Source organism: Chanodichthys erythropterus, chromosome 17 (assembly GCF_024489055.1).
Source record: "Chanodichthys erythropterus isolate Z2021 chromosome 17, ASM2448905v1, whole genome shotgun sequence".
NCBI lineage: Eukaryota > Metazoa > Chordata > Actinopteri > Cypriniformes > Xenocyprididae > Chanodichthys > Chanodichthys erythropterus.
In genome coordinates this window covers 16,062,835-16,087,785 of record NC_090237.1, presented here as the reverse complement: position 1 = coordinate 16,087,785, position 24,951 = coordinate 16,062,835, and the positions used below count along the sequence as shown (strand labels likewise).

The 24,951-nt window shown below is 36.8% G+C and overlaps 2 protein-coding genes across 6 annotated transcripts; both read right to left on the bottom strand.

Moving 5' to 3' along the window:
* Positions 1–1,019: 1,019 nt before the first annotated feature.
* Positions 1,020–13,147, bottom strand: spa17 (sperm autoantigenic protein 17). 5 transcript variants are annotated; one of them, XM_067365523.1, is made up of 7 exons: positions 13,113–13,147; positions 12,580–12,752; positions 11,611–11,681; positions 11,455–11,501; positions 9,552–11,037; positions 4,203–4,401; positions 1,020–1,772 (listed from the first exon to the last, which is right to left on the bottom strand). In XM_067365523.1, exons 2-7 carry the CDS (start codon positions 12,731–12,733, stop codon positions 1,720–1,722), a joined length of 2,010 nt encoding a protein of 669 aa, XP_067221624.1. In that variant the 5' UTR covers positions 12,734–12,752; positions 13,113–13,147; the 3' UTR covers positions 1,020–1,719. The 5 variants fall into 5 exon arrangements, with proteins under 5 accessions (XP_067221624.1, XP_067221625.1, XP_067221626.1 ...); XM_067365524.1 differs by having other exon boundaries at positions 1,020–1,769; XM_067365525.1 differs by having other exon boundaries at positions 4,249–4,401.
* Positions 13,148–16,383: 3,236 nt separating this feature from the next.
* LOC137005258 (uncharacterized) lies at positions 16,384–19,412 on the bottom strand. Its single transcript, XM_067366076.1, has 8 exons — positions 19,312–19,412; positions 18,832–19,152; positions 17,901–17,942; positions 17,494–17,796; positions 17,273–17,405; positions 17,139–17,182; positions 16,858–16,970; positions 16,384–16,753 (listed from the first exon to the last, which is right to left on the bottom strand). Exons 1-8 carry the CDS (start codon positions 19,355–19,357, stop codon positions 16,613–16,615), a joined length of 1,143 nt encoding a protein of 380 aa, XP_067222177.1. The 5' UTR covers positions 19,358–19,412; the 3' UTR covers positions 16,384–16,612.
* Between the last annotated feature and the right edge of the window lie 5,539 nt (positions 19,413–24,951).

Genomic DNA, 24,951 nt, shown 5'->3' with positions numbered 1-24,951 from the left:
AAAATGTTCACCCAGGAACATGTTAAACTAAGCAATATCAGGTTATGCATTCAGGGCCATGCACAAATCTAAAAAACTTACATTTTGATTTCAGGGGGACTTTAAAGCTTCAAAAAGTGCATGAAAGCACTTTATGACTCACACACTATATTCTAAGTCATACGTTTTGTGTGATGAACTAGACCAAAAATTATATGATTATTAGTATTTATGTAGTAAACATTTTATGAAAACATGCCTATTGAGAATGAGATGGCCTTTAGTCGTGAGTGTAATCACTAGACTTTACGCGCCAGAGAAACGTGCACGCAGCCATCTTTAGAATTTTGTCTTTGAACTTCCGTTTTTGTATTTCTATGAAATCGCTTTCAAAGAATTATTACCTGGTGAAGTGGATTTACTTATTGTAGAGTTAACAAAAGTTATCATGAGCATTGTAATGTTTGTCTTAACAAATGTCTGTAGACCGGGAAGATTTTTAAACGTACAGTTCATTCATAAATACGTAAGATTGCTCTGGAAATACAATTTGGAAATCAAAAGACAACGAGTGCAGTACTGAAAAGGGGCGGGTCTACACAACGTCTATATTTTAGCACCATGTTGCATATCTGTTATTAGATATATCATAAATTATCAAACGATATTTCTGAGAGAGTTCTTTCATTATAGCTTTGCCACATGCACATTTATATAAAAAATATATACTATAAGATTCATTAACGGTTAATGCTATTATAGGCCTAAATGCTGTTTTGATTGGGCATGTGGCAGTTTGACCTTGATAAATGACTGTCAGGCCTCATTAACACAGCCTTCCAGCTGTGAGCCCTCCAGTGAGATGCTCCAGCAGGACTAATGAGACTGATGTGTAGGTTAATATTTCAATTTCTGCTGCATATATATAACTGCCTTTTTGGTACGAGACTCTTTATATAAGGACTTCAAAAGACTAATGATCAGGCCCTGACTAGATGAAATAATTTTCAATGCAAGCAACACACATTTCTGAGCATTTATTAGCTTTTCAACTGATACAGAGCTTGATGCTGATGTCAACATGCAAGGTGATCTTAGCTATCACTCATTAAGCTGTCACAACTCAATTTCTATACTTCTAATGATATGCATTACCTTAAAGAACTCAGAAGAAATCATTTTACAAATTAAAATAAATGGAAATAAATTAGTCGATAATAAATAAGTCGATCTTGCCATGCCATATGCTGCTTTGGAAGCTCTGATTTCATTTTCAACATATTACAGGGTGCAAAGTGCAAACCAAACAAATCAGTCAACACAATCATAAACAACTGATAACATTATATTTCATGACATTAAACAAAATTCACATCTTATTGTGATGGCTACATGGTCAAATTGAGGCAATCATAAACATACTACCAGAGAAAAGGAATATCAAGTAACAAAAATGACAAAACTCAATCATGATGCATTATTTTAAGTCTACTTGAATGTCTGACTGAAGAAGCCTGTGTTAAATTCTCATACAAATATCAGATATACAGTATACAGATGCCTTTTGTGGGATGCAAAAGCATGCTGGAGCAGAAATTCACCCGGACTGGATAAGAAGCAGAAAATAGAGAAAGAGTTCACATATCAGATGACATATCCAGCCTAGTTTTACTACTTTTTTTCGACACAAAAAATCCCTGGAGAAAGCGTCCTATAAGCCATCCACCTTGAGAAAGGTCTTCATTGCTCTGGACCAGATGTGGGATCTGTCTCTACTCCGTCTGTTCCCCCTGCTTGCAAAACACACACTTTTATTAGGTTTACTGTACTATTTATGTACTATTTAGGTTTGTCAACAAACAGCTGTCCAATCAACTATGAAGTAACATCACTCACTGCAAAATATTTTTACTTAGTATTTTTGTTGTTTTTCATTACAAATATCTAAAAAATAAATATCTAAAAGAATACACTCTTAAAAATAAAGGATCCAAAAGAGGGAGAGAACATTTTAATAATTTAAAACAGTGGTTCTTAACTGGTTTGGCCATGGGACCCACATTTTCCTATGGTCATTAAGTCGTGACCCAAATTTTTGGGAAAACTAAGCAAATTTATTTCTCAAAAATTGGTGACACACGCACAAGTACTGTCCTACTTTACTAAACAAACACATAAATTGTAAGAATATCACTAATACTGATGAATAAACAGTGTAAGTTAAGGCTATTAGCAGTCTCAAACCAATTTTTGTTAATACAATAAAAATTTAATAAGTTGGTATGAGCCACCAGTCATCAAAAATATATTTTAAAAAAATCACACAAAGTGAAAATAAAGTGGCATTTTGGGATAAGGTTATGGAAACTACTGTTACCATGGTAAATACACAAAACTAAAATGAACTGTTAAACATATGGATACTGATTCTGATGAATAGAATGAACATCCTGCATGCAAATCCTTCCCAGCTAACACACGATGTACCAATTTATTGGTACGTTTTGGTACTTTTATGACACGTAAGGCGTTAAATGCTCGTAATTTAATTTGCTCTTTATATATAGTGAACTGACACAAAGCGCGCCCCTCTGCATTTGTGTGTGAGCACAGTATAACGTCTGACAGGACAGGAAAGTTTGTTTTTTTTGTTGTTGCTATTTGACTACACACTCCACAACCCACTTTTGGGACCCTATAGTTGAGGAACACTGATTAAAAGAACCTTTTTCCACTATAAAGAACCATTTATGCAATGGAAAGATTCCATGGATGTTAAAGGTTCTTCCAAGAATGTCAAGAAAAATAAACGATTATTTTTCTTAGCCCATTTATATGTTTTCTTGTTTTAAGCATAAACTTTTTAAAATTATAAGTAAATGTGTCTTGATTTAAGAATGTTTAGATATTTGCACTGAAAAACAAGGCAAGAATACTGAGTAAGAGAAAATTATTTTTTTGCAGCGCTTGATAGCTTATATTGGCATTCTTCACAAAATATCTGTGACAAAGCATTATTTATTGATTGATTTTGCCAGAATATATCAGTTGATCTTAGCCGGTCTTTTATTTTTGTCTGAGTAAAACAGAGCACAGCCTCATTTCGGCGATGCAGATGCACCTGAGGATAAAAATAACACTTTCATACATAAGATGCTTAGCAACTGAGAACTGGGTTGATGTTGCTCGGAAAAGGCCTAAATTCGGCACAGAGGTGGGGTAGAGCGGCACAGCTGAAGGAGAGATATTTGGGCCTGGCTAGAGGTTAGAAGGACACCTTCATTCTCATTGCTTGCCCCACTTTCCACATCAAATGACCAGATCTGCTCGGTTCCTCCTCAAAGGATGACGCAAATGAAGGTAGTTCAAATGGAAGCTTTGGTGTGAGAACATTAACGGTCTTTCCATCAGCGCTGGCCTATTTGTTGCTTCAAATTAGAATCCCAGCACACCTCTGGGGATCAACCAATCGAGAACCATTTGCATACATACCGAGTTGAGGGAAACAGTTTATCCAGCATCTCAAGAAAATTTTGTGCAAAACAAAACGCATCACCCGAAAGAAAATTGAAAGGGGGATAAATCTGCGCGAGGCTTTAATATTGAGTCAGTTGTGAAGGCTTAAACCACCCACAAAAGAAATTAGATTTGAGAGTTCTGTGTCTCAGCAAACTGAGATAACAGAATACAGAGTTACTCTGTGGAGTCCTTTGGCTGTCTGTAAATCGTTGAAACAGCTGCAATCTTAAAACAATCAGGGAAAATTATAGATGTGCTCATTAATAATTACTTGATTAAGAAAATAATTATCCAAAGCACTCAGAGTGTAATTAAAAAGCACCCTTGAGCATGTCTTATTATGTTTACTCAGTATAAAGATATGACTCATTAAGCATAACTGATTGATTTTTCATTTTGTTTCATTTTGGATTTGATGTTTTTTTGTGTGTCTCTCATACACTATAGTGGCAAAAAGATTTTCAGCTTTTTAATTCTAAAACTTTGGTACACTGAACAGAAAATAGGTGAATCAACACTCTTGAACTTTCATTATAGCTCAAAGCTCTAGCTGTTTACTTTCAAATTCTGTAAGGATCTGTGAGGGTCTTTAAATGTCTTGCCAAGCTGAGCTGGATCAAGATAGCTGGCGACCTCTGCACCACGTTGTATGGTGTTGAGTCTAGCTCTTGTGTTCACTCTGACTGTTGGGGACAGTGACTGACCTGAGTCCCCTTGGCTGCCGTTGAGGGCCTCACCACTGCTGCTCACCTCCTCATTGGGCTTTTCACCGGGTTTCATCTTCTTCCGGGTCATATGACCACGGAAGCCAGCCTGGATTTTGGCGGCCGCCTTATTGGCCTCTGGGTCATCCAATGGGATGTCCATGATGTCCTCTTCCTCTTGTGGTTGGTTGCATTCCTCCTAACAGGGATGAACAATAATGTCAGCAGGGATGTACTGCATATTGATTTAGCTCTTTCTTAAAATGATTCAGACTATTCACTGAGATCTTATATACCACCCTAGTGGGTTTAGCGTGATGTATCTCCTGCCCATTTGAGCCCCCTTGCAATGAATCACTATTCATCAGCTCCACAGAATTTTTTTTTACGACCAGCTTCTCCTGCACATCTACAATCACCAACTGAATGATCCTCTTCTTTATTACACTCTTAAAAATAAAGCAATGTCACATAAGAACCATCAAAAAGAACCATTTTTTCGTAGTGTGAAGAACAGTTTAATAATCTGAAGAACCGTTTTCAACTATGAAGAACCTTTTGTGAAATGGAAAGGTTCCATAAATGTCCATACAAGTTCTTCATGGAACCATACCGATGCCAACAAAGAACCTTTATTTTATGACTGTGAGAAACCTATACCTAAAGAAAATAAAACAAACAGAAATGGAATGAAACTACATAACCACCCAGATGCAAAAACCAACTGTGACCAGCTTCCTTCGCTCTGTCAAGCATGTCATCACACATCATCAAGAGTGCGTGGAGGGATGTGGTGTTATTTGTCTTATTATGTCCTTCTGAAGCTGTGAAACCATATGCTTTCTCCCACAACAACCAACATAGCACATGTAAAATGGCTCAGCAGAGGCTGGTTGGCAGTCTTTAAAAAAGCTTGTGTGATGGTGATGAGCAGAAGTCCATTGTAAAACCTTGGTAGGAGCATGTCCACCCACTTTTGAACTAAGAATCAGCCTCTTTTCATATTAACCAAGCATTTTGCCAACATGCTCATATGTGGCCACAGGCAGAGGCGTTCCACAATCCCCCTATAAATAAGCATCTGTTCATTTTACTGCTGCCTCAGAGGCTTAGTGTATGCTTACCCATGGATCACCTCTAATGAAACTGCGCAGTCACAAGCCTTCATGTCCCATGTCTATACCAGTCCATTGAAATGATATGATTAAAGATTTGTCATATGCATAACAAACAGCAAGCAGAAACGATTGAGGTCTCAGCAGAAGAAACAAATGCGCAACGTTCATGCACAAACTACATTCATTTTGTTTTTCACTATTATAATGCCACTTTATGTCTAAACAGGATAAAACTTTGAATGCTTCTTTATACTCTTAAATAGGATTTAAAAGATTTTGTGCCAATTGGCCAGGGCTAACCTTGTAATGGCTGCTGAAAGCTGATTGGCAGCTGATAACAGACACGTTTTAAAATATGCAAATGTCCTCATATGCCCTCTTGCATAATTATACATAAATGTATCTTACTAAAATTTATTAAAATGACTTACTCCATTCAGGGATTATAGTCACGCCCTGCGTTCTTTACTGGCTTTAGGCGACCATGTTTAATCGAAAGTTCAAAAAAAAAAAAAAAAAAAGAAGTTGGCAGGAGTTTTTTTTTTTTTTTTTTTTTAAATCCAATATAGCCACTGAAAATAAAATGATTGATATATAAATAAATAAATATGAAACTTAAGGAAATATCGCCAAATGCAGAAGTGCATTTTGTTGTTGATGTATATAGCACCACCAAGAGGCCACGTTATTTTGATATTCATTTTCATTCCGTACACATATTGTATACAGTTTGTAGATTAAATTGATATACAATTTTTAATAATACTATTAATAATAAAAGAGACAAAAATTGTGATCTTTTGAACCCTAATCGCTAAAGCTTAAAACTGTATAGCCTAAAAAGCTTACTCATATGCTTATACTTTTCAAGGCATGAAAAATAATCGGTTAAAAAGTGTGAAATGATAATAAGCATAAAATATGATGACATAAACCCACAAAACCGTTCGTAAATTTACTGGACATGAAATTTACCGCCGCTGAATAAAGTTTCAAAACAAACAGGCTGATGTTTCTATTTCCTAAACAAGAAAAGTTAAACGATGTTTCCACGCGCCACTCCTTCATTATCAAACATATTCAGTTTAAAAAGGATGTTTATTTATTAAATACTTTTAACAAACAAACAAAAACAAACAAACAAAAAAAGCGAATAAAGTAGTACTTACGATATGACAATCCATGACGCGCAATTACAGACGCTGATAAACGTGTTCTCGTCTCGTGCAAGTGCAACACAGCGTAAACCTCCTCACAGGGCAAATACCTTGGACGAATACGCCTCTCCTCCAACTATCCTTATAATTCAGAGTCTTTTAGGGTGGGAGGATAGAGGGAGAGAGAGAGAGATAACGCGTGCGCGCGGTGGAGAGAGCGCGCGTGAGCATCATCGTCACTTTGACACTGCCACTGACAGGTCTTTACTCGTTGCAAATATTCTGTTTCATGTTGACGTTTACAGCGCCATTATTCTCACTTTCCTGTCACCTGTTACCAAAAGGATCAGAGATTCTTGGTTAAGCCCCCTAGAAAAGGGACACACCATATGGTGTAAACCAATTATATAACATTACTTTAAAAATGCAGAGTCCAAAATAATGCTGAGGGCTATTATCATAAGCTAAGAAAATACTAGAAGCAGCTCCCCACATCTCAGTCAGTCCCACACAGTCCGTGCCTCCTCCACCCTGTGGCAATATACTGTAGAGTATGACAAACAGACAGTAAATCCATTGCCCTTTATTTCTCTAGAACACTGCTCCATCTCCTGCCTCCTACCCTACCAAGATTAAAGAGAGAACATGCAGCTCTGTGCTGTAATGGTATCACTTCTCTTTTCTTGGCATCTGTTGGATGTGTAAGGCTGGGAGCTAATGAAGTCGGTTCACAGAGCATCGAAGTGTTAAAACAGAGTTTCCAAGAAGAAGAAGAAGAAGATGAGGTGACTTTACAGTCGTGCTAGAGATTGATGATAGCCATGAATATTGTTCCTGAAAATAGAAACTACATGATTCCCTTGCTCCTCCTACAGCATATAAAGTCATTGGACAAGAGTTGATATAGGTCAGGTTAGATGACCTACATTGGAGCGAGAGGAAGGGAGCTTTGCTTTAGTGCGCGTCTCTAATTAACCCCTACAGAACTTGAATCACATGCACTTTGATTGAAAAGTAAAGCAGCTAATAGGGTACATACAGTATTGTGTTTCTTTGGAAAAATCACACAACTCCAAAATCTAGATCAGTTTCTCCCTCAGATAAATGGTCGGTAAAATGTTTCCATGGAAACACCACCAAATCCGTCTCCTTCGAACCCCTTTTAAGAAGCATATGGATATTGTTCTGACCTCTTGGTAAAAGATCTAAAGCTTTTTGAACATCTCTTTATGAAATGTTGCAAACATTTGTTTAAGTCTATGCATATGATGTAAGATGTATGTATAGTTTGAGCTTTTTTGACCCTCTTGCGGTCTTGTACTCACCAGCTGGACTATTTCAGGGACATCTTCAATCACTGTTCTCCAGAGAGGAACAGAGCCATGCTGTTGATCAGACATGTCCTTGAAGATTTTATTTTTACTTATTAACTTGGGACAATAAAAGGAACAGTCTGCATCCAAGTTAAGGATGACGTAAGGCTGTTTGATTATGGCAAGAATCATAATCATGATTATTTTGGGCAATATTAAAGGAATAGTTCACCCCAAAATGAAAATTATCCCATAATTTACTCACCCTCAAGCCATCCTAGGTGTATATGACTATCTTCTTTCAGTCGAACATAGTCAGAGATATATTAAATAATATCCTGGCTCTTCCCGAGTTTTTGAAGCACCAAAAAGCGCATCCATCCATCATAAGAGTAATCCATACGACTCCAGTGGGTTAAAGGTGCCGTAGAACGTGTTTTTAAAAGATGTAATATAAGTCTAAGGTGTCCCCTGAATGTGTCTGTGAAGTTTCAGCTCAAAATACCCCATAGATTTTTTTTAATTCATTTTTGTAACTGCCTATTTTGGGGCATCATTAAATATGCGCCAATTCAGGCTGCATCCCCTTTAAATTCTCGTGCTCCATGCCTCGGAGCTCGCGCTTGCCTTAAACAGCATAAACACAGTTCACACAGCTAATATAACCCTCAAAATGGATCTTTACAAAGTGTTCGTCATGCAGCATGTCTAATCGCGTAAGTATTGTATTTATTTGGATGTTCATATTTGATTCTAAACGAGTTTGAGGCTATGCTCTGTGGCTAACGGCTAATGCTACAATGTTGGAGAGATTTATAAAGAATGAAGTTGTGTTTATGAATTATACAGACTGCAAGTGTTTAATAATGAAAATAACGACAGTCTTGACTCTATGAATACAGTAAGAAACGATGGTAACTTTAACCACATTTAACAGTACATTAGCAACATGCTAACGAAACATTTAGAAAGACAATTCACAAATATCACTAAAAATATCATGATATCATGGATCATGTCAGTTATTATTGCTCCATCTGCCATTTTTCGCTGTTGTTCTTGCTTGCTTACCTAGTCTGATGATTCAGCTGTGCACATCCAGACATTAATACTGGCTGCCCTTGTCTAATGCCTTGAACATGAGCTGGCATATGCAAATATTGGGGGCGTATATATTAATGATCCCGACTGTTACGTAACAGTCGGTGTTATGTTGAGATTTACATAAGAAGCAGGAAACAATGGCGTTTGAGTCTCACTGTATGTCATTTCCATTTACTGAACTCTTGTTATTTAACTATGCCGAGGTAAATTCAATTTTTAATTCTAGGGCACCTTTAATAAATGCCTTCGGAAGCAAGTGATGGCTTTGGAAGAAAAATATACATATTTAAAACTTTATAAACTATAATTACTGGCTTCCAGCAATGTCCGTACGCCCATTCACTAGAGGGATACGAGGAATTCACACTTAACGGGTTAGTTCACCCAAAAATGACATTTCTGTCATTAAGTACTCACCCTCTTGTCGTCCCAAACCAGACCTTTGTTCATCTTCGGAACACAAATAACTAACACAAATAACTAACAAATATATATATATATATATATATACACACACACACACACACACTGCCCTCCAAAAATTTGGAAACACCCCTGGCAAAGTGTGGTTTTGGACAATATCAGCATAAATCCTTATCATTTTTTGGTGCAAATACATTACAGTAACTTGACAATATAATTGAATTGAAACCTTACCTTTGGTTCACTGCTGTCAGGATTCTCCTGGTTCTCACTTTCAAGTATTGATTCTTGAATTTTATCTCTTTGCTCCTCCAACTGATCCTCCCGTTCTGCATCATTCTCAGTCTGTTCTTGTGACTCTGTAGGATGTTCTTCACTGATAACCTCCGTTTCTTTCTCTAGAGGCCTGGCCTCAGCTTCTCCACCTTCCTTTGGTTCAGTCTCATCATCCTCCTCATTCTCAGTTTTTTCCATATTTTGCTGAGGCATGTTTGAAATGTCTGGATCCATCTCTTCAGCATCACAGCCATCACTTTCAAGATCACTCCCTTCATTTACATTCTCTGTGTTTAGATCTTGCTCAGAAGCTTCCATTACATCAGTATTTAAAATGTCATTGCTTATCATATCCTCTGTTACTTCATTTTCACTGTTGATTAGTTGAGAAACTGGCTTTGGGGTTTCTAAAAGGTCTTCCTCCATAATTGCATCCATATTTTTAGATGTACTCTGTTCATCAGTGCTGTTCTCAGCTTCATGCTCATCTGTACGAGTAAGACACTGATGGTCAATTTCATCTAGAACATCTATGACTTCGCTTTTACTGTCATATGTTTCATCGTCGTAGTCAATATGCGAGTCTTTCATTTCCATCAGTGATTTACTAATGATATCTGATGTAGAATCAGCTACATCTTCTTCAAAGTCATTAGTGCTGCTGTACTCATGATTGGTCTCTTCTTGATCTTCATTGTCTGGTAAGTCATTATTTTCTTCAATATGTTCCACTGATTCCTGCCCTGTTTCAACTGCACTTTCAGTTACATCTTTTTCAGCTGAATCCTCGACATAAACCTGCTCAGTGCTTTTTTCCTCTGGGTCATTGTCTTCTAATAAAGTATCAACCATTTCTGAGCCTCCTTGTTCAGCATCTCCAGTATGGCCATCATCATCATCATCATCATCATCAACGTCATCATCAGACTTTTCATTTGCTGGTTTGCCAACATCCTGATCAATATGTGAAGGGGTTTCAACAAAAGATTCATCGTGTGATTCAGACTGTTCTCCATTTGGAGGCAACGGTTTTGGGCTTTCCAAGTCTCTGTTGTTCTCAGTATATTCAGATGTGTAGTTTATCTCTTCAGCACATACATCCACATTTGCAAGACCACCAAAGGAGGGCAGAGGTGTAGGCTCATGTTCGGATCTGCAGATATCTACAGTTTCTTCATCTTTCAGTACCTCTGATGTTTGTTCTGCGACCCCGTTGGGGTCTTTCAGCTCTTGAGCACATATATCAACATCTGCTGTTCCCACATAGGGAATATCTGCAGCAGGTGCGTGTTGCCTCTCACTGGATTCCCCATCAAGCTTCTTTTCTAACTCATATTTTTGCCTTTTTTCAGTGTCCTCTGAATTATTATTAGTGTTCAGGTCTTTTAATGTAGAATGTTGGGTTTCATTGTTTCCAAAAGTTTCAGAATGTCCAGCGTAGTTTCTAAGAAGGCAAGGACAATTTTATATGCAACAATGATTAATAATATAAGTACATAAAAGCACAAACAAGTACAACAGGAGTAATAAATGAATCCTAATATACAACCCAGATGCATATCTGTGCTCTGACACTACAATCAATCGTCTGAAAGCCGCCCTCGGCTTGATCAAATGATCGAAGCCCTGCCTCAGAGACGGAGAGCTTCATCCTGCTGTACTGTTTTAAACCTGCTGCACTGCAAGAATGTGCAACCAGAATCAAGGAAATCAAACCAAAACTACAGGCTATCCTAAAACGTTTATTGTCTAAATTTTCACTCTATCTTCACTTCAGTCTGTCTTCATTTAGATTTTTCTCTCATCTGGAAAACTGTTAGGGAGAGTGAAAGAGCGAAATCACATTTTCTCATCCACACACCTTGTATTTATTTTAGGTGAAATGGAGTTCCCTTGTGTTGCTGTGCCCTGTTTTGAAAAGAAAGAACAACATGTTAGAAGAAATAACTGCAATATAATCTAAAGGTTCAGAGAGTGCTGTTTCATTTATTTTTAATCAACCAATCCTTTTATATACCTTAAACGAGTGATTATTGTAGAACCTGTCTTCCAACTTTGCACCCCACTCTGCTGGGTCTAGGCCACTTTCTTGAACAAAACACATTCATTATGTTCAGACATGCATTGACAATAGTTGATTTAAAAGTCGTTGCAAACAAAAATTTCTGCCTTGGACAAATGCATACTGTATAAGCAAGCATATGTATAACTCATATGTAATCAAAAACTATTAAAAGATTAGTCCACTTTCAAATTAAAATTTCCTGATAATTTACTCACCCCCATGTCATCCAAGATGTTCATGTCCTTCTCTCTTCAGCCGAAAAGAAATTAAGGGGTGCAAAGCATTCTACACGATCCCAGACGAGGAATAAGGGTCTTATCTAGAGAAACCATCACTCATTTTCTAATTTTTTTTTTTTTAAATTGTATGCATTTTAACCATAAATGCTCATCTTGAACTAGCTCTCTTCTTCTTCTCTATTACATTTAATTAGAACTAATTGTTATATACTTGCACTAGCATATTGTATATGACAATTTAGTTCAAACTTTGACCTGTGGAGGGCAGTAATACACTTAGCAGTGTCTACACTGCCGGAATTCTAATAGAGAAGAAGAACAGAGCTAGTTCAAGATGAGCATTTATGGTTAAAATTTATAAAATAAAAACATTTTTTTTAGAAAATGAGTGATGGTTTCTCTAGATAAGACCCTTATTCCTCATCTGGGATCGTGTAGAATGCTTTGAAGCTGCACTGAAACTGTAATTTTGACCTTCAACCGTTTGGAGGCCATTGAAGTCCACTATATGGAGAAAAATCCTGGAATGTTTTCATCAAAAACCTTAATTTCTTTTCGACTGAAGAAACAAAGACATGAACATCTTGGATGGCATGGGGGTGAGTAAATTATCAGGAAATTTTAATTTGAAAGTGAACTAATCCTTTAAACATCAGGATCAGAAGAAAACCATCTCAGTCACCTTCTCTGGCTTTAAGAAGTCCTGTGAAGTAGAGAGCAGCAAAGGTAGGAATGTCCTCAGGCTGGTCTCTCAACACTTCCCTGGCAAGACCCTCCAATAAATTCCCAAAGCCTTTAGGGATCCGCAGGTTTGTGTTGGAGAAGGGAACAGACATCTTATACAGAACCTCAAGTCTGAGGAATAAGGAAAAAAATAGGAATAAGACACATTCATTAAATCATTTACAGGCTAATTTACAGCAACTTTTCCACATAATTACATAAATAATTTAATAAAATGATTTATATCTCATCAAGATATTTAGTTTTACTGCATGAAATACACATATTGACAGTGACATTATGTTGTGCTAAAAAAATCATCTGGATGAAATACAAACTGACGGGGTTTTTGTATCAGTAAAATGAACGACACATTGTAAAACTTGTTCTATCAAACCCGCATTTTGATCAACCACAACTTGTTTAGTTAAATCGGGAATTATAATATATATTTAATTATTTTGCAAGGTGGATTGGTGTGATGTTTCTTACCGTTTAAAAGGAGCTGAATGTTGTCAACTGTTGCTATGCAACCAGCACGTGGTTCCAACTACCCAAAGCGGAAAGGGTCAAAACGATTCAGATTCAAGTTGCTTAAATATTAGTTGTATACCAATATATTTAAACACGCAATATAAAATTTCAGGAATAAAGTACAACAACAACAATAATAATATCAATACAAAACCAAATAAAAATTTATTTATTTATTGCGAAACATTAAACAAAACATTAAAAAGCGTTAATGTAACTATGGGTAAGAGGTGATTTTCTGTCAGCTCGTGCATGCTCGATTCGCGAATCACGAGTCATTCAGTCAAACGATTCACAATTAGTTCCCTAATCACGCTGGAAGCTCGCTTAAAAAAGTAATGGATATATTGAAACAAAAAGAACAAAAATAAAGTTGGATGAAGAGGACATTTCCCTACAATAAATTAAAACCAAACCTGCAAATGCACCCTGTCATTTGTCAGTTCATGAAGTTCAACACGTGTGCAACATCGAGTCCTGCAGGTAAAGACATTTTCCAACATTCCAAAACATTAACAGTATACAAATGCAGTTAAATATGGCCATGTTTTTTTTTTATTTTTTATTATATACATAACATAAACACATTTCAGTGTCCAAAACTCGCTAAATGTGTGAAGTGTGAACGAATTCAAGGACGTTTCTAACCTTTCATAAGTAGTAGTAGTAGTGCACTGCAACAAGCTAGAATACCCATGTGTGGTTGGATTTGGGGCATGTTCCCCCTGGAATCCACAAAAATGATTATAATTTAAGAAGGCTTTTTTTTTGGTAGCCTACTATTGGGGAAAAAATACATTTGTGTAATCGTACTTTAGACACCATAAATAACTTTAACCATGAAATCAAAATGGACACCAGGTTTTTTTTTATGGACTATTTTAGTATTAATTAATAATGACTTATCTGTGCACATCTTTTTTTTTTTTTTTTTTAATTCATGTGCCCTCCATCGTAATCAAAATAACTACCCCACCCTCAATCTCGCCCTCTTGCGCTTCTCTTCTCTTCTCTTCTCTTCTCTTCTCTGATGATGATGTGTTTACTAGCAGGAATGCGGGACAACCTGTCACTCACATGACATCACATCAATAGAGTACCTCAGAGATGATGTGTGTTTGTAGGCCAACCCGGAAGTGAGTGGCACACGGGTTCCCTCGATCGAAAGCCTATGCATTTTTCCCATAGACTTTTGGAAAATTGCAAAAAAATAAGCTCTGTGTTTAACAAAGGGTTATGACACTTACACGTTTTGTATATCAAGATAATCTTTACAAGTTAACACAACATTTATACATTTTGAAGTCTAAATAAAGTCGTCAGATATAAAAGGCTAACAGTAGGCTATAAACGGACTATAGCACACGGTGGTCGCGGATCAACGTCGTCATCACCAAGCTTCCTCAAACTTTATTTTAAAAACAACTTTATTTAAAAACATGCTCACTGATTATGATCTGCGCTGTGTATGAATACTTATCCACTTTTTCATGAGAAATACTGTCCAAATGTCCCGTTTGTCATGATGATGTCTAAAGTTCCCGCCAAAGGAAGTAGTCCCGTTATAGCAACTTATTAGCAACCGCCGTTGTTAAGACACAATAAAGATTTAAAAAATCCCAAGTGGGTTATAACTGGTGTGTTTTATGTCATAGATCAAAACGTAAAAAAATATTTAGAGGCTTTGTTAACCACAGACCTTATTTCAGGCGATTTAGCAAAAACCCATTCAGAAAACCCATAGACTTTATGGTCCTAAAATGCTAACTCGATTCCGGGTTTTGCATACAAAAACACATCATCTCCCAGGTACTCTATAGCAAACCACAAAAATCCAACCATCCAATCGATTCCCAATGGACAAAATCAAGTCCCGCCCTACATTTTTTCTTGTTCGAGAAGCTGTTTCACTTGGATGCATCACAATTGGTGGGGAAAAATAAGGCTATCACAACTTCTGTTTCATGCCGCATTTAACCCTTTCATGCATGGTGTCCACTACAGTGGACAGATATTTGGAAGCCATTTTTAACCATTTAGGTTGTAGTACCATATCCCAACCACCAAGTGGTGAATACCCAAAGCCTTGTCTACGATTCCAATTAATTAGTGTATTTGTATCTCTTTGTTTTTTTGAGATTACATCACATAATCAAAAAGGCAGAGGGAAGAGGAGATGCACCAAGTTACTCAGGAATAAGTGTCAAATAAATCCATGTATTCTCAGAAAACCAGACTGGTACAAAAAAAAAATATTTTTTAGCTAAATAGGATGTAAGGAATACCTTAATACCTTAATTTTTTTATTAAGGAATTTTCATCTGTCCACTACAGTGGACGTCATGCACCAAAGGTTATATTATGCCTATTGGGCCTATATATGGGTTTCTCCTTATTTGTATGTTTTAGTTATAATTACTTAAATAGTTTTAAACAGCAATATTAAATAGTCTTCAGATTTTATAATTTATTTCAGTGCTTGTTTTATTTTTATTTTATTTTTTTATTAGGTCATATAAAAGTGTAGGCATATACAAGGACAGGGATATATGTGTATGATTGCATTCAAGGGTGTGTGTGCTTGTGTGTGTATTTGTGCTCACATTTGATACTGGTTTTAATAGTTTTAAATAAGCGTTGGCCAATTTTAAAGTAATAAAAATGAGTTTAGAGACATAGAATGTTGTTTTTCAAATATCCTCATTATTGTTGTTATTTAACGTACCAAGACTTCTGATGCAAAAGCCACATCTGTCAAAAATTAGATAATGATATTAAGTGAATGCTCTCCGCACAAAATATACATTCATCAAATACTTTCACTTCAAACCTCCTAAATCCCAGCCCCATCCCATTCAGAAATACTGGTACTTATATAGAAACCTATACATATGAGTCTGAAAAAAAAATTCAAAGAAAAATGTCAGACAACTTAGAGGCTTTTGCATCAGAAGTCTTCTTATTTTGCATTCATACATTTGCTCTTAGTAAATGTTTTAAAAACATGCATACATAGACCAAGCATTGAGTTCTATTGAATCACTTTTTATACCGTTGATGCATGTAACTCCATCAAAATGAAATATATTGGGGAAAAAAGTTTTTGGCATGATTTTTCACTGAAAGAAATCGCCTTCGCGTTTTTTAATGTGCATAAAATGTAAAAACAAACATTAAAAAAATATTACTTTGTGATTTAATAATTCATGCATGAAAGGGTCACCCAAAGTCAGACCTTCCTGGACAAAAAAAGCAAAGATGCCAACAAAGTAAAACAAATATAATACAGTAATTATTTCCTCCAAGAATATAAAATCATGACATACAAATACATTTACACAAGCATTCAAAGTTTAAAAGTTTTTAATTGCAGTTAACAAAAATTGTGAAGACAGCTATTCAAGATTTTCACATTTTGCCTTCTATTTTTTTAATTAGAGATGCATTTTTTGAAGTAACTAACTAAGAGCCTCGCAGGAGTAGGTAATTACAGCATATTCAGACGTTGTGCTTAATTTTCTAGTGACCTCTTTAGAGCGGATGTGCAGTCTGTCAGCTGAAGCATGCAGTAGCCCTGCTCTGGTCTCATCCCTCCATCTCTGCAAAACACATTCACAGTCACTCATCAGGTCCCATGCAATTAAACAAAACTGCTGGAAAAAAATACCTAAAAAATGTATTTATTTATAATATATTTTGTCACCGGTCTTTGGTTTTTTGAAGCCTGGTTTAAGGTGTCAGATATATCCGGATTGCTGGATCCCCTCACAGAAATCACAATGTCAGCATAAGGGACTTCATGATCACTCTGGCTGTCTGGGGTTAAATAATAATAAAATAAGTTAATTCTTGAATCATACTGCCAGTCAACCGTTCTCCAGATGAGTGTAAGTTTAGTGTAAAGAAGTCTCTTCTGCCCACCAAGGATACATTTTGATCAAAAATGATATATATGTATATATATTAATATAAATTGAGAGAGACCTAGAGCAATTGGCCTTATCACCACAGCATTTCTGGATGGAACCCTGAAAGAGACCAGATACTGCTGATGAAAGAGATTTGATATATTTTGCTACTTCGTAATGATTCATTTTACATATACAATTGTGCATTACCTTTCATGGACTATGTTAGTGGAATCCATTATCTTACACCCTCTTCTATAGCACAGATACACCAGATGGGCCGTCAGGACAACCACTGCAGACACTGCAAAAGCTGCGAAGACCTTGGCCCAGGTGAATCCATCTGTATGGCAGAATGCTGACTTGATGGACCTTGTTGTATATGCATCTGAAAATGAGTTGATATATTTTTGGAAGTGTAAAACACTCACCTAATGTGTTAACCTCTATATCCACAGTGAACGCCTGGTGAGTGCAAGTCCCTTTGGTTTGGCACCTGTATCGTCCACTGTCCTCTGCTGTTATTTCACTCCACTCTACTACACTGTCATTTTTTTGGGTTAAAGGAAGGGTACTGTTTTCTCTGACCCACTGCACCTCACAGTGTTTGATGTCAGTGGCAACACAGTGAAGCATGAGTGAGGTTCCAGCTCTAACTTCAATGGTGGAAAATGGTGCAAGTACCTCATCTGACTCTGTCTGACCCCTATACGTCTTTACTCTCAAAGATGGACCTAGACCAGTAAAACAACATTGAAAAAATAACACAAACCAACAGTAGTCTTAAAAATAGCACAGTAAGTAGAACTATCCTTACAGATCCACAACTTAGACTCACCAGCTAGTCCTTTAGGAGGTGTTACTTGTTCTTTGAATTCATCTGTGAAGCATTATTGCGCACATAGTGAGAAAAGGCATGGGAGTAATTCATTTGTAAACAGGTTATTCATCATTAAAGGATTAGTTCACTTTCAAATGAAAATTTCCTGATAATTTACTCACCCCCATGTCATCCAAGATGTTCATGTCTTTCTTTCTTCAGTCGAAAAGAAATGAAGGTTTTTGATGAAAACATTCCAGGATTTTTCTCCATATAGTGGACTTCAATGGCCTCCAAATGATTGAAGGTCAATTTCATTGCAGCTTCAAAGCATTCTACACGATCCCAGATGAGGAATAAGGGTCTTATCTAGCGAAACAATCGCTCATTTTCTAAAAAAAATAAAAATTATATATGTTTTAACCATAAATGCTCATCTTGAACTAGCTCTCTTCTTCTTCTCTATTAGAATTCCAGCAGTTCTCCAGAATTACTGCCCTCCACAGGTCAAAGTTTGAACTAATTGTTATATACTTGCACTAGCATATTGTATATGACAATTTAGTTCAAACTTTGACCTGTGGAGGGCAGTGATTCTGGAGAACTGCTGGAATTCTAATAGAGAAGAAGAAGAGAGCTAGTTCAAGATGAGCATTTATGGTTAAAATAAAATTGTAATTTTTTTTTTAGAAAATTAGTGATGGTTTCTAGATAAGACCCTTATTCCTCGTCTGGGATCGTGTAGAACACTTTGAAGCTGCAATGAAACTGTAATTTTGACAACCATTGGAGGCCATTGAAGTCCACTATAAGGAGAAAAATCCTGGAATGTTTTCATCAAAAACCTTAATTTCTTTTCGACTGACATGGGGGTGAGTAAATTAGCAGGAAGTTTGAATTTGAAACTGAACTAATCCTTTTAACACTAAAGTAAACTCAAACACCTTACCGTGAACTTGCAGAATTACCAGTAGCTCTGTTTTACGAGGAAGGCCCGGTTTGTCACTCTCTTCAGAAAAGCAAGAATAGTTATAATGCGTTTGCTCAATAATTAGATGAGGTGTGTATAAGCTCACAGTGCACATGTCTCCTAATGTTAATTTTTTCTGATCCCAGCGGCAGTTGCTGCATACTGGAGTTTCTTCCCATTTCCATTTACCACGAGTGAATCCACTGGAACAGTTGTAGGTACAATTTAAAGTAAAAGGTTCTTGAAGTCTTGCATTCCTAATTTCACGCTGGATTTCAGAACTCATACTTCTTACAGTGTCTGTGAAGAGCCATAAAGTTAACAGCAACTAGAAATTACACTTATATTAGTACTTAAATGAATATATAAGTAGGCCTATTTTTGGAAATATTTAATACCACATTAGATATTGATTCATATTAAATAAAAATGATAGTATAGCATCGCCAGTGACATTACCTTGGGATCCTAATTGTAAAAGCAGCATCACAGGAATCAGAAACATGTTTTGGCATTCATTCAAGATACTTGTTCATATATCTGCATGTATAAATGACAATTGGTATGTAGCAAATGTGAAAAACAAAGGGAGGCTCCTCCCCATAGGGTGGGCTTCGTTTACAAATAGCACCTGCCTCTGGAAAATGTGGTTAACTGAGCTGTTGGTACATCATGATGCATGGCAAAATGTCATTGGGTCTTCTGCAGCTTCATTTGCATGCCACCGTGGTTTACTTTGATCATTTAACTAAAAATGATGTACATTAATTATAAATAAATGAATATAGGGTATGTCTTAAGGAAGTTACATTTGAATGTCAGTCAAGTGGCACGGGTTCAGTGGTTTTGATTCATGATGAAGTTATTCCCATATGTTGTTTTTACCTAATTAACATTTTCCATGGATCTAAACAATTTAAATGGAAATTGCTTGAGTCAAATTAAAATAAGTTCACAGCCTGACTCTTGATAACATCCATGTTAATGAATCAAAGTGGCTTTCCCAGCAGTTTGATTAATTTATCACCTGATTGCTGCAGTAAACTGGATCGCTTTCATGCTTTGCAGTGGAAACTTAGGTTAATATAGTTTGCACAGCTGCAGAGGTTTGAAGCTTCACTTGAACGTAAAGGAACAGGAAACATCCTGCCTTCGCATTACCACAAAAACCTGCAATCTATTTTAACATTTACTGCTGGATGCTATTTTACATGAATATGTTCCTTTTTAATGTGTTGTTTTTTTTAATGCTTGTTTTGTTTTCAAATGTGCACTGTAACAGTGGGTGGGTGTATATTATGAAGAAATGTTCAGAAATTGCAAATATCTTTACCATAGTGCAAAAATGTTGCAAACTATATTTTCCCCCTTTCTTTTTGATTTATTTATCTATTTATTTTGGGGAGAATGTCAATTCAAATGTAAGTGAATGTAGGCATAAAATATGTATTCTCCTAACATTAAGAAATCCGAAGGTAAATAAGATCCTGTACGGTCCATGGTTTAAAAAACAGACTGATATTCTAGACCGTAAAGTTCACAGTTCTGCCCAGTGAGTGTATCACTGGCTTCTGACGGGAATTGAGTTACATGGCTTGAATTTCACTTTCAATTATTGAGGTGTCCCTATTCACTGATAGACTTAAAGGGGCTATAGAGCGACTGAGGACAGAAGTCCGCTGCGATGTAACGGGGAGCTTAAAAATGATTGCCATGAACCAATATTTTGTTTTATTTTTCTTCTGCGTAACATGGAGTGGCTTCAGACAGAGATGGAATGTCTTTGTATCAGGTATGCACCATCAGCTTGAGATGAAATTCATTACATATAGGCTAGTGTACAATATAAATGAAATGTGGTTACTGATTAAGCATTGGTAATTGATGCAGTTAGTAATTATTTTTTAATATCTTGATGATGCAGGAGCTGACATGAGGCCTGAGAGTTCAGATTGTTTAATCTACTGTAATCGGACACAAATATCATGCCCCGAGGGAACCTATTTTTCATCAGGGATCTGCCTTGAGTGTCCCGCAGGGCAGTTGTAAGTGTGATTTTTGTTTTATAGAAGAGTTTGTGTAATTGCATCAAAACTTAAAAAAAACATTAAAAGATTTTTCCACCTTTTCCTGACATTACAGCTGTCCTGGCAATGTGTCTGCACCCAGAAAATGCCCCACTGGCATGTTTAACCCTTATACTGGAAAAAGCAGTATCCAGGATTGCCAGGTATCCTAGCGGATTTATTTTCTATCATTTTATATAATTTTTTCTATTTTATTTTTTTTTTTTAAATGTATGTACTGTATATCTGTGTGTAAATATGTATATATATATATATATATATATATATATTATATATATATATATATATATATATATATATATATATATATATATATATATATATATATATATATATATATATATATATATATATATATATATATATATATATATATTATATATATATATATATATATATATATATATATATATATATATATATATATATATATATATATATATATATATATATATATATATATATATATATATATATATATATATATATATATATTATATTATACAGCTATGGAAAAAATTAAGAGACCACTCCAAGTTCAGAAATCAATGTTAAGTGCTCTCTTAATTTTTTCCATAGCTGTATATATATATAATTTATTAAAATGTATATATTATTTATTTACTGTATTTACTTTTTTAAAGGGTTAGTTCACCCAAAAATGAAATTTCTGTCATTTATTACTCACCCTCATGTCGTTCCAAACCCGTAAGACTTTTGTCCATCTTTAAAACACAAATTAAGATATTTTTGATGAAATCCGAGAGCTTAATATCTTAATTTGTGTTCCGAAAATGAACTAAGGTGTTACGGTTTGGAACGACATAAGGAATGACAAATTAATAAGGATAAAAACCCAAAAATTTCCCCCAAAAAAACAAGGATTTTGGATATTGCCATCTTTGTGAGGACATTTTGTCCCCATACACATACTTTGTCCTCACAAAGATGGCAATATCCAAAATCCTTGTTTTTGTTGGGAAATTTTTGGGTCTCCATGAGAAAAACATCTCATACTAAGTACAATATACAGTTTTTACAGCATAAATATCATTATGTCTATGGAATGTCCCCATAAAACATAAAAACGCAACATACGTTGGTGTAATTGTTGGTGTCTTTTAAAGCCCTGTGTCCCAGGTTTAGTTAGCACAGAAGACCGTGTAGAATGCAAGCTTTGTCCTGCTGGTTTCTCCTGTGACAGCGCATCAGGCAACCTTACAGCATGTCTCTTAGGACAGTATTCTCCAGAGGGGCTCACCCATTGCCTACCGTGCCCCTTTGGCTTTGTTTGCATAGAGGGTTTTCAAATGAAAGTGGGTACAAACTGAATTACCTCCAAATTGGTAATATTACACTTCATCTTTTGAGCGAAAAACCATTTTAATTTGTTTGTTTTACCATTTTAGTGTGGCCCTGGAGAAGAACCAAACTTTAATCAGACGGAGTGTGTTGACTGCGCTGAAGGCTACTACTCCACTTTGTGCAGTGCTCAATGTCACCCGTGTCCCGCAGGTAAACATGGACTCCCATGTTTAATTCACATGCATTTGATGTCTTGCTTGCACCTACTACAGCCAAAATAAACACACACATCAATGTCACAACAGGCACACACACTCACAGGCACAGAATTCCTTGTAAATCCTTGTAAATATATTCAATTTCCTCTTTAAGGAAGCCACTGTCCATACAAAAAGATGTCCGCACCTCTTCCTTGTCCCGTGGGCCATTATTCATACATGCCGGGCCAGACTGAGTGTAAAAAATGCAATGGTTCTTCAGCCGGCAGGAGTACAGTGACTCCGGTCTGGTCAAGGGGACAGTCTCATCTTGGTCAGAGGTCAAGACAGCTTATCTCCTGTCCCCCTGGGACATACAGAGACGGAGAAAGATCAGACTGTGTTGTGTGTCCTGCAGGTGAGTCAGTGTTTCAGGTCGGGCTGCATGCTTTTCACATTCAATTCCACATTTTGAGTGTTAATGTTTTTTGCAGGACATTACTGTGTTGCAAATATTGCGATACAGTGTCCGGCAGGAACTTATGGACCAAAGGAAGGGCTACAGAGAGAGAGGGACTGTGCAATCTGTCCTGCAGGTACTAATACTGTCCTATAGCTTTACTTATATTTAGTGATCTCAGTTTTCATTTTACCTTTGGGTCTATTTGCTAATGTCACAAGTAAGCAATATAACATGGCATGATCAAGAGCGCTGTTTGTTTGATTGGCGAATGGGCTGTAAATATTAGGGACAGCATGGACTTTGGACACTTTGGTAATGTGACTGTACCTTTTAGGTGAGCTCACATTTACCATTCTGCGACAAAAACTCAAGAGTGAAATCCAGTGATTCTAATCGGAATCTGTGCGATCAGGAATTTCGCGTGCAGATTCCGCAACAGGTTTTTTCGTGCGAATTTGCCGCGTTGAGCAACAGCTTGGTTTGAATGTGGCTTCTGTGTGAGCGATGCTTCATACTTCACCATGCGACTGACAATAGGCAATCAACCTTTTTTTGCAAGCGATGTTTCATGAATTTGAGCATCTTATAGTCTGTTTTTGCTCCGCCAGCTAAAATAGTTCCAAACCGAGTCAAAGCATGATGATCCGTTACATGTCCCTGTGCTGAATAAAGTGATCCTGAGTCTTTTTAACCAATCATTTGGTTGAATTCAATGACTCACTCATGAAGACAGTCACTTGTCGCCACCTACTGGCATAATGATGTAACCTGCAGAAAGAGTAAAATCCCCATCGTTAAAGCTGATAAAGAGGATGTTTTGTTTTACACATTTTTGCAATATTACTTGAAACTGTCTTTACTAACTGATAAAAGACTATTTATTAGGTGCACTAAAAGGAATAATATTAATATACATCATCTGTGCACGAGGTAGGGCCTTAAAAACATCAGCCAATCGCGTAAACGATTGGCCCTCTGGCTTGTCAATCACTGCCGTGACATTCCTTGTGAGAGACGTGCGCGGATTGGCCGTCTGGCTTGTCAATCACTGCCATGACGTTCCATGTGAGAGACGAGCGCGGCTGCGCGCTCCAGTAACTTTCCACACTCCACAGGCACCGCGTGCAGTGTTTTTGTCAGGAGACAGGAGTAACAACTGCAGATTATGAGTTACCTGCGGTGAGTCCGACATAATGAATCCACTAAAACGATACAGCGAATGCCGGGGGTAAACACTCGTGTTCCAGTACTCATGCATGAGTTTTGGGAGGCGTTCCCTTGAAAAGAAGGGGGGGTTGTTCTTACGCATGCGCTCATTTCAAAAACTCAGTAACAGTCGACGAAAAGATCCTCTTTATCACCTTTAACAGAGACTGACATTCTGGAAAATGCAAACAGACAAGAGGAGTGGTACAAAGAGACAAACGTCCCAGCCATTCAAATTCGAGAACCAGAACTAGATGTTATATAATGAATAATCGGAATATGCATGATAACAGCTGGAAATGTTTTGTTCTTCCCAGGATTTTACTGTTTAGAGGGCACCTCTCGGAGGCCGAGCTCTCAGTTTCTGTGCCCACAAGGCTATTACTGTGAGGAGGGCACGGGTGTGCCGCACGGGTCACCTTGCCCTGCTGGAACCGCAGGAGGACAACTGGGTCAGACAAGTAGGGCAGCTTGCAAGAGGTGTGCAGAGGGTCGCTACTGTCCCTCAGGTTAGGGCATGAACCCATAACACACATATGCATGATTACGTTTATACACTCACACACATGTATACTATACATTATCTTTTGCTTTTTGTTGTCATTACATTATCAGTGATAGATTACTGGCTTTCCATATAAATACTCTTTTTGTAAAAACAGTCTAAATCGTTAAATGTTATGAGTGTGTTTAGCGAAAATGACAGTACAATGGAGCTTTTATTTTCCTAAACCCACAAGAACGACTGCTGTTGAACCGTTTCCTGCCCTCAGCTGTTTCCTGACTGTAAAGTGCTGTAGAGAGTGTGTGATGTGGGTCAGGAGTGCAGAGAAGATGGAAA